At 45.8% G+C, this 10,929-nt stretch overlaps 1 protein-coding gene across 1 annotated transcript in view; it reads left to right on the top strand.

Annotated features, from left to right (window-relative positions):
• LOC123974577 (sodium- and chloride-dependent creatine transporter 1-like) overlaps positions 1 to 10,929 on the top strand; it is a 27,242-nt gene that overhangs the window by 4,902 nt on the left and 11,411 nt on the right. Inside the window, exon 2 of the mRNA XM_046055387.1 lies at positions 6,703 to 6,834. Within this exon, the coding sequence (XP_045911343.1) occupies positions 6,703 to 6,834 (132 nt within the window). The remainder of the gene's footprint in view (positions 1 to 6,702; positions 6,835 to 10,929) is intronic.

Below are 10,929 nucleotides of genomic sequence, written 5' to 3'. Positions count from 1 at the left end.
TCCCTCCTCTCCTCCTCCTCCATCTTCATCCTTCTTCTCCTCCTCCTCCATCTTCATCATCATCCTTCTCCTCCTCCTCCTCCATCATCATCCTTCTTCTCCTCCTCCTCCTCCCTCCTCTTACTCTCCTCTCCTCCCCCTCCCTCCTCCTCCATCATCATCCTTCTTCTCCTCCATCATCATCCTTCTTCTCCTCCTCCTCCTCCCTCCTCTTACTCTCCTGTCAGGTGACCCGGGTCTCGGCGGTCATCGCTGTTGTGTAACTGCGCCGACACAAAGCAGGATTCTGCGTAAAGCGGCGAGAAAGAGAAGAGACCAGATTATCGAACAAGGGCTGGTTGTAAGATATGAAATGTGTGCAGAGGTCAGTCCAGGACGGGGTCTCTGCGAGTCCTGTTGCGTCATCGCTGCGTTTTACTGCCGCCGGAGCTTCTGCTGTTCACCTCATTTTGGATGTGAATTCATCAAACACAACGTTCTCCACCAAAAACACGCCGTTCATGTGGAACCTGCTGCACACACAGAACATAAAACCTGTACCGAGAGGTTAATAGTGTTCCAGGTGAGCTGGCAGCCTCAGTTCAAAGTTCATTTAATGGGGTCGTACATATTTATATGATACCATGAATCATTGAATGACATAAAGTTTATAAAACAGGCGGCTGGAGGTGGTTGACCCTGGCAGCGAGGTGCAGAGTCATGTGTAGCGCAGGTGAGCTGATCAGTCTCTCTGTTCAGGTATGTGGGCCAGTCGACCTGCAGCGGCTGCCAGCGAAGCTAAACTCAGCTACGCTAAGTAAGCATCTGGCTCTGAGACCTGGCAGACTTTCACCGTGTTTCCCTTCATCGCCGCGTCTTTCTGTGCTTTACGGCCTCGTTTGCTTCTCCAGCGGGACGATTTGCTGCTTCTCAGTTTTCGCAGCATCTTACACTGAATGTCTTTGGGGTTTCTGTGGCAACGTGTGGTGGAAATTTTTAAAAACCATAAAAGTACAGTTGAAATTGTTTCTTCATTAACTTGACTGGTACAATAAAACAATAACAAACTAAATCATTGACAGATTAATTGACAATAAAAGTGATTATTAGTTGCAGCCCTGGTTAAGTTATATATTTTTGCTGTGCTCAGTTCTGGATCATCACTGCACAACAACAACTGGTTCCACTTCACTTCCATCAAACTGTGAAGTCTGAGAGCTTCTGTTGGAAGAAGCAGGTCTCTGCACGCTGTGTATGTGACAAATACATGTTTGAATGTTAATTAAAGCTCGTTGAAACCAGCGTGACGTGTCCTGCTGATCCCGGGTCAGCTGGCAGCGGATCAGATCGCGGCGAGCCAAACACCGCTGATGTAACCTCATCACTTTAACCTTTAATTAAAGTCGTGAACGTAGTCTGGTCGTCCACGTCGGCACCTGATCAAAGACCGGTTTATTCAATAGTTGTGTCTAAATGTTATTTCCCCAGCATGACGATCTGAATGCTGTTAGATTCTGTCCATTCACAAACAGACGGAGGAGAAACAACCAACCAATCAGATTGTAGGTAGTTGTATGTGGTAACTTGTTTTATACACACACATCATTCTGTTTCAACCATCAAAAGTTTCATTTCAGCCTGTGAGATGAGTTTAGACGTCACGTCACGTTTTAACACATGGAAAACTCAAAAAAGGGTTTTAGTTTGGGGAGATTTAGGAAACAGAGCGACTGATTTAGGAAAAGATTGGCGCTTGGGGTTGAAGTAATACTTCTGCGTCGAGTCGATGGCGTACGCCACGCCATAGCCTGACGTGCACCTCCTCAAAATTGTAACTACACGTTGAGGTGACGCGGGCCGTAAGAACTGTGATTGGTCGGCTGTGTAACCTCGTAACGCCTCCGAGCCGACAGGAAGTGCTCTGTGCGTTTACTAGCGGCCAAACCGGCGGCTGTAACCACCGTGTTCGATATATTTGAGCACCACAACCCGAGCGAAATGACTCGTTTCACTGTCAGAATGATCCTTTGGTTCAGTACCATTTGAAAAGTCTTTAACAGCCGCGCGTTTACAATTTTACTCCCATTCAAGTTAGCGGAGGGCTAACAGGAAGTTAGCCTAGCTCAGCCGACAAAAGTCAACACAGTGGACGCTGTAGCGCTACCGCCGAATAGCGTTTGGGGGTGTAATTGCAGAACGACGGAGACACAGACGCACAAGGATAAATGCATAGCTAGGAGCGTAGCCTGCGGCGTAGCTACGCACGTAGCCCCGACGCAGGAGTATAAATCAAGCTTTAGTCAAAAGATTTCAGCACTATCGGGCGCTGCACTGCGGCGACCGATCGCTGGCAGTCACATGAAAATAAATCCAGTATTAACACACATCCATTCAGCTCATTTAAAGGAGTTTCGCTTGCTAACACCAACGGCAGCAGATACGTAACACAACAAAAGCTAATTCAACTGTTTATCTGGTCTGACTACAACGTTAGCATGAGGGCTAGCCCGCGTGGATTAATGTGTGAACTTTCCTGAATGCAGCATTTGGCACAAAGGTGCTTCAAGCTAAATGCTAATGTCAGCATGCTAACGTGCTGCTGCTTAGCAGGTATAATGTTGATCATATTCAGCATCTTAGCTTAGCATGTTAGCATGCTAACATGAGGTAATTGACAGTAAACACGTGTGCAGCCGAGGCTGATGGGAATGTCGTTAGTACTGCAGGTGTTTGGTGATAAAGCAAAGTGTTGGACACGTTAACATGTCGACCTGAAGGCGGCGCTGCGTGAAAGGTTATTAAAGTTCATCCTGAATGCTTCCTGTAGAGTTGCATGACATCATCACCTTCCCAAACAGGAAACAGCAGACATGAACGCCATGTGACGCTAAAGAATGAAGAGAAATGAGGCGGTCTGATTATCAGGGTAGTGATGATGATGATGATGAAGCTCGTGCTCTGTCACCAGCCTGTCAGTACTTAGCCCAGTGACTTACCCCGGATTAGCCATCTTAGCTAGTTAACTGTAGCACTGCAGCAGCGGCTCTATTTCTGTTTCCGTCTCCCTTTTAGCTCTGGACGGACCACATGTTGGACCACGTGTTCGGTACAGGACGGCGTTCCACCTGTCTCACCTGCTCTCGCTCTAAGTCTTCATGTTGTCAGCTCTGGGCTTCAGAGAACGTCTCTGTGACAGCTGCACATTTCCATATTTCACACAGGAAACACGTGACTTCACGACCCGACAACATCCAGGCTCAGATCAACGTTACAATACTGCCACTTTCAGAAACAAGTATTTATACTTCTGATAGTTTTATTTATATTGGAGTATTTGTACATTGTAGTATTGATGCTGTTACTTGAGTAAAGGCTGGAGCTGAAACAGCAGATGAGAATATGAAGGTTTTAGGGTGAGCTCCCTTTCTCAGGTGAACCTGAAGCCGACCTGCAGTCGGAGCTGTGTGACGGTCAGTTTGGTTGTGTTCTCCATATGAACGGCTAACAACCTAAACCACAACACATATTTAGGATAAAACTCAAAATAACTCAACAGTTACTTGGTGTCACGTGGGACACCGTGCTCCTGAAGTCCTAGGTTTGACCCGTCCCGCCTCCTTACACGGACTTTCCTGGCTATTTATAATACGTCACCGTTGGACGGCCACATAAACCTAAATAAGGGTCGTAATAACGAGCTGCACACACCAAAAACCTCTCTGCTGTAAACTTAAAATCCGTCTCAGGCTGCTTCAGAGATACTCTGACAGATGGTTGTGTTTGCATCTTTCCTACAAAGAGAAATCTCTCAGCACTGACTGGTTTCACTCTTTCACACCTGACGTGTCTCTGCTGGTGTTTCAGGTTACCTACCGCCTAAACAGCCTCCAGTGCAAAGGAGGCCTGTATGTAGCCTGAGAGGCGAGACCCAGGGTCCACAGAGATGCTGCTGCTGCTCGTTGAGCTTGTTGCTTTGAGCGAACAGAAACTGAAAGAGTGCGTATATGCAGATTGTTACTGAGCCGTCTGACTGTTATAAGTCATTTTATTTAACTTGAATTATTTATTTCAGGCTGTGATTGATTAATAACTGGCTGCAGGGACCACAGATGGAAATAATTACAATGGCTCATTCACAGTTAATTAACAAGCTCTGTCCCTGTCAGGTAAATAAATAAATGGAAATGTTTGGATGTTGTGCTGTGAGTGCAGCTGATGAGGCCAGAGTGCTCTGTAATCCCATCAACACTGAGTTACTGATGAGCTAACAGTGTTACACCACTGAGCTCTCAGTGAGTGTGTGAGGGGGATTTTAATAACCCCCCCCTCCCCCTGTGGTCGTGACTCACCAGCTGCTTGTGTGTTTTCATGCTACGCTACGCTAGGCTAACACAACAGAGCAATGTCTGTGTGATCAGAGCAGCAGCAGCAGCAGGCTAACGCTAACCTGCGCAGCTCCATTCAGGCTTACGTCACCAGCGACTGTCGAGTCTGTGAGGCTCAAACGTCACCAGCAGAGCTCAGTGTGTGCAGCCTGTAAGCACCATCAGAATGACCCGAGAGAGAGAAGACTGGATTCTGATTGGCTGGAACGTGGGCTTAATGTTGGAGCTCACGTGGCTCACCTTAAATGATCCTCCAGCTGTTCACACAGTCAGTCGTTTGATCGATCAGTCAGTCAGCTGCTAACGAGACACCTGCAGTTTAATGATATTTATATTTATATACGTCTCTCGCTCTCTCTGGGTGGCGGCAGCAGCTGTTATGTAACTCCTCATCCCATCATCAGGCTCCTCCTCCCTCCCACTATCATTCCAGTTTGATACCATTCTTACCAGTTCCTGGTGGCACTGTGACCCAGTTACCCCCCACTGTGTGGGAAGCCTCCATCACACCAATTAAAATACCAACGACAGAGAGGGAGAGAGGGAGAGAGAGCATTACTAATTGTTCATTCATCTCTCTCTGGGAGACGAGCTTCATTCAGTCATTAGACGGCGTAACATCAACATCAGAGATAACTGTCAGACGATGAGTAAAGTTTATTTATTTTCACCCGGGTTGCAAAGTCAGATACAGCATAAAAACAGAGCCATAGAGAAACGAGACAGCCGTCACCCCCTCCTCTGACTAAACGCCTGTTTGAATCTGAATCTGCTTTCTAAAAGAATCACGGCAGCTTTATTTGTACAGCACATTTCAGCTGCAAGGCAGTTTAAAGTGCAATAAAACATAAAAGCAACATAGACATCAAAAGAGTTAAATAGAAAATAAAGCAGGTGAATTTACCTGGAAAACTTCAAGCATAATACTAACAGGTTCAGAATAATCAGGATCAGGATTTATTTCCTCCATCTTCTTCCTTCCTGGGCTTGTTCTGGGCTTGTCCTGGGCTTGTCCTGGGCTTGTTCTGGGTTTGTTCTGGGCTTGTTCTGGGCTTGTTCTGGGCTTGTCCTGGGTTTGTTCTGGGCTTGTTCTGGGCTTGTTCTGGGCTTGTTCTGGGCTTGTCCTGGGTTTGTTCTGGGCTTGTCCTGGGTTTGTCCTGGGTTTGTTCTGGGCTTGTTCTGGGCTTGTTCTGGGCTTGTCCTGGGTTTGTCCTGGGCTTGTCCTGGGTTTGTTCTGGGCTTGTCCTGGGTTTGTTCTGGGCTTGTTCTGGGCTTGTTCTGGGCTTGTCCTGGGTTTGTTCTGGGCTTGTCCTGGGTTTGTTCTGGGCTTGTTCTGGGCTTGTCCTGGGTTTGTTCTGGGCTTGTTCTGGGCTTGTTCTGGGTTTGTTCTGGGCTTGTCCTGGGTTTGTTCTGGGCTTGTTCTGGGCTTGTTCTGGGCTTGTTCTGGGTTTGTCCTGGGTTTGTTCTGGGCTTGTTCTGGGCTTGTTCTGGGCTTGTTCTGGGTTTGTCCTGGGTTTGTCCTGGGCTTGTCCTGGGCTTGTCCTGGGTTTGTTCTGGGCTTGTTCTGGGCTTGTCCTGGGTTTGTTCTGGGCTTGTCCTGGGTTTGTTCTGGGCTTGTTCTGGGCTTGTTCTGGGCTTGTCCTGGGTTTGTCCTGGGTTTGTTCTGGGCTTGTTCTGGGCTTGTCCTGGGTTTGTCCTGGGCTTGTTCTGGGCTTGTTCTGGGTTTGTCCTGGGTTTGTCCTGGGCTTGTCCTGGGTTTGTTCTGGGCTTGTCCTGGGCTTGTCCTGAGTTTGTTCTGGGTTTGTTCTGGGCTTGTTCGATAGAGAAGATTTAGGGCCTTCCTGCAAAAGAGAGGCTTCCTCTCAGTGAAGCTCCCCTGAATAAATAGGTTAAAAAAAAAAGTGTAATCCAACATTAGGCCGTGTACACTTTGATACAATAAGTATGTCAAGGTTTTTAAAAAGGATTTCCATCTTTTCATGTGTTTTTGAGCAGAATCCAAAGAGCAACAACAAAAAGAACGAATTAATCGGTCACTAAATCTGAAACAGTTCCCTTCAGTCCACTGAGATGACGTATGTTTAGTTCTTTTAATAAAAGGGATGGAGGGATGAAGGTTCCGTTAAAGACGAAGTCACTCTGGCCTGCAGTCGAACGCCACCTTCAAGGCTGCAGATCTACAGAGGAGGTCGCTGCGTTTGACCCTGCACATTACAGAAAACTTCAGTTTCACACTTTTCCTTTTCTCTCACATAAAAACTCAAATCTGTGTCACGGAGCCCCAGAACTCTGTCCGGGTCGGCGATGTGAGTTTAACGAGCTGCTTCTCTTCCTGCAGGCGTCTTCCTGATCCCCTACCTGCTGATCGTCTTTGTCGGAGGAATCCCCATCTTCTTCCTGGAGATCGCTCTCGGACAGTTCATGAAGGCCGGCAGCATCAACGTGTGGAACATCGCTCCGCTGTTTAAAGGTGCAGTACGCCACGGATACAACTCTGACCCGTGTCTCTGCGTCGGCCTTCGCCCACTACAATACACAGTTTTTAAATTTCCAGGGGTCACATGACGTCTCTCTCTGATCTCCCGCCCTGCGAGGCGTTAGGTTACGTGTTTATGATTTCATTTCACGGCTGTCAGCTTTTTTCTCTGCCAGGTGAAACAGAGTCTAAAGGTGGTGTCTCCTCGCAGGAGGTCAAGGACCTTCACCTGAGATAATCTATCAGATAGACTTTATTAGATGAACAGCCTGTTCTCATTACAGTCTGAGATATGAAGGAGGAGGAATGGCCAAAGTCAAATCTGTTTCAGTGTTGTGTGTTTTATTCTGGAGGAGGTGCCAAAGTTTCCAAACCTACCTGAACATTTCCTAAAATATGCATTATGAATATTTGTTCAGTTACGACCTCCTCTGTCCTCAGACCCTCGAGTCAGATCGAGATGAAGTCCTTCACTGGGATGAAAGAAAGAAAAAGTCAGAAGGAACACCAACAAATAAATAAAGAGGCAGTTTCACTGGTTTATGTTCACCTCTGTTTCCAGAAAACTCTGTGGTGCGATAACAACATCAGAGTGAAAACAAAAGAATAGAATTTGCTCTAGAGGGATTAATAAAGTACGTTTTCTTCTTCTTTATTCGTCTCTCAAAGTTTACTTTCACCTTGAAAACATCAGCTGACAAAAACGCTTCACAACACGAAACATTTAGAGCTTAAAAACACGTAGCTGAGGAAGACCATGCTGCTAAAAGACTGTGTTGGTGACTATATTTATAGATTTCTGTCCTGTTGTTATCATTATTATTATAACCGTTATTTAACCAGGAGAGGCCCACTGAGATTCAGAATCTGGGTCTGAAGACAGGCAGCAGCATACATAAAATACAAAAGTGAGCTCACATTGTGAATCAGATTCACACTTATTCTTTCATTTTGGATTTAAAAGCATTTAACGAGATTAATTAAGGTAGGTAGCTCGGCAGCAGACCAAGCCTTATACGAAGGTGTACCAGCCAGAGAGGCTCCAGGTGTCCAGAGCAGGACGTCCTGCCAGTGGTGAGTCACAGCTTTGCAATTGGTAAAGAACTTAAAGGAAGCACGATAAGCCGTGTCAACCACATACAGTCTGAGCAGAGTCAAGCCAAGTCAATTCATTTATAAAGTAGGGCAATAACGATAATTATGGCAATATAATTCTCCTCAATAACAATAAAATAAGTGTTCAATATATCGTCAACAAATATTTGGTTTAATTAATTTGAATCACAAAAAGATTTTGTCGCAGTAGTTTTGAATGTTCTACCTCAGATGTGTGAAGTGATCTGACCGTAAAGAAAAGTTTAACCTTCGGGTTTCTTCTATTTACTCTCAGGAGCAAAAATCAGCCGTGAAAGAAATTTAAAAAAAGACATTTAAAAACAACCACTGTTGAACAAAGTGCTGTACAAAGTTATAAAGAAATAAACAACACGCAGGAAAAAGGAAAAAGAAAAAGAGGTGTGCATATATAAAAGATCAGCATAGTTCAGAACCAGAATAGAGCGCAAGTTGATAAATCAAAACCTTCCACATCGTAACAAGCCGATCAAATCAAACCACATGGAACAAACTAAGAAACCAGCGTGTTGATGGGAAATAATCCGTCAGATTCTTTGTATCTTAAAGGACAAATCAGGATCAAACATTCAGAGGTGTCACATTTTACATCAACAGTATTTGTTGTTGTTGACACGCCTAAACCCCCCCCGCCTAACGTCCCCCATGTTGAGGTCACGTTGCTGTGGCGACAGACATAAATCCATGCGGTAAGCAGTTTAGGTGAGTTTAAGCGGACTCGTCAGTTTGCAAACACACATTCAGCTTTCTGTGAAGGTAATAAGAGGTAATAATCTGTGGTCCTGGTCTACGTGCCTGCAGACACGGCTGGCAAACCAACACAGCTCTCTCATGCCGCCTGATTCCTTTATATCTTTGTTAGCTTTACACTCGGAGGTTATCAGAGGCGTCATCTTTACAGGTGACCACATGACTCTTTATGGCAGCAGCATAAGCTCCGTTTACTTTACACACCGCTTCCTCTCAGCTCCGGGCGGTGTTGACAGAGCTCCACCTTCACGTTCATTCAGTCTGACACAGTCTGATGGAGCAACGCCAACAGTCAACAGCTCACAGATACAGGACCGCTCCGCTCCCCTCACCTGGAGATGTCCTGAGGGTGGCGCTAGAGGGAGGGTATTATACATCTAAAGCAGGAATATGCACTGCTGGAGAACAAGTTAGGAAGCAGACAAACTCTCTGATCACTAATTTTAAACTTGGATATAACGGATCACACAGTGACTTCACCTTTACAAAGATCCTTTGAAGCTTTTATTAGAAACACCTTTGTAGTTGACGTGTCAGTAAGAGTCCTTCCTGTTTCTGATCTGCTCCCGTTACTAAACTGTTCAGTCAGCAAACAAAGAAACACTTCCTGTACACTTCTTTCACATTAAAAGCCTTCCAGCCCATCAACTTGTATCACCTTCAAATACCTCCCTTTTCTGGTAGTCGTTTAATTTGAAACATCTGCAGGAAGTGTTGAGTTTCACAGACAGTGGCTTAACTGCAACTGAAAAGGCAAAACAGTAGATTTGATCAGTGAATGAAAACAGTACAGTTGGTGAGCTGCATTTAAACCAACACACCCAACAAAAAAGATTGAATGTCAGATATTCCAAAACCACACGGTCAAGCGCCGGCAAGTGATGTATGACACGAGGTAAACGTTGTGAAACAGTGGTAGTTTGGTCAGGTTTAGGCGCCAAAACCACTTGGTCCGGTTTATTCACCACAACCACTTGGTCAGGTTTAGACGCGAAAACCACATGGTCAGGTTTAGGCACCAAAACCGCTTGGTCAGGTTTAGGCACCAAAACCGCTTGGTCCGGTTTAGGCAACAGAAACACTTGGTCAGTTTTAGACACCAAAACCAATTGGTCAGGTTTAGGCACCAAAACCACTTGGTCAGGTTTAGACACCAAAACCAATTGGTCAGGTTTAGGCACCAAAACCACTTGGTCAGGTTTAGACACCAAAACCACTTGGTCAGGTTTAGGCACCAAAACCGCTTGGTCCGGTTTAGGCACCAAAACCACTTGGTCAGTTTTAGGCACCAAAACCGCTTGGTCAGGTTTAGGCACCAAAACCGCTTGGTCCGGTTTAGGCAACAGAAACACTTGGTCAGTTTTAGACACCAAAACCGCTTGGTCAGGTTTAGGCACCAAAACCACTTGGTCAGGTTTAGGCACCAAAACCACTTGGTCAGGTTTAGACACCAAAACTAATTGGTCAGGTTTAGGCACCAAAACAACTTGGTCAGATTTAGGCACCAAAACCGCTTGGTCAGGTTTAGGCACCAAAACCGCTTGGTCAGGTTTAGGCACCAAAACCACTTGGTCAGGTTTAGGCACCAAAACCACTTGGTCAGGTTTAGACACCAAAACCGCTTGGTCCGGTTTAGGCAACAGAAACACTTGGTCAGGTTTAGACACCAAAACTAATTGGTCAGGTTTAGGCACCAAAACAACTTGGTCAGATTTAGGCACCAAAACCACTTGGTCAGATTTAGGCACCAAAACCACTTGGTCAGGTTTAGGCACCAAAACCGCTTGGTCAGGTTTAGGCACCAATACCGCTTGGTCAGGTTTAAGCACCAAAACCGCTTGGTCCGGTTTAGGCACCAGAAACACTTGGTCAGTTTTAGACACCAAAACCGCTTGGTCCGGTTTAGGCACCAAAACCGCTTGGTCAGGTTTAGACACCAAAACCAATTGGTCAGGTTTAGACACCAAAACCACTTGGTCCGGTTTAGATTCCAAAACCACTTGGTCAGGTTTAGGCACCAAAAACACTTGGTCCGGTTTAGGCACGTGGTCCAGTTTAGGCACCAAAACCACTTGGTCCGGTTTAGATTCCAAAACCACTTGGTCAGGTTTAGGCACCAAAACCACTTGGTCAGGTTTAGACACCAAAACTAATTGGTCAGGTTTAGGCACCAAAACAACTTGGTCAGATTTAGGCACCAAAACC

This window comes from Micropterus dolomieu, linkage group LG08 (genome assembly GCF_021292245.1).
Source record: "Micropterus dolomieu isolate WLL.071019.BEF.003 ecotype Adirondacks linkage group LG08, ASM2129224v1, whole genome shotgun sequence".
Classification (NCBI taxonomy): Eukaryota; Metazoa; Chordata; class Actinopteri; order Centrarchiformes; family Centrarchidae; genus Micropterus; species Micropterus dolomieu.
The sequence above is the reverse complement of the archived record's forward strand: the minus strand, read 5'-3'. Positions and strand labels throughout refer to the sequence as shown.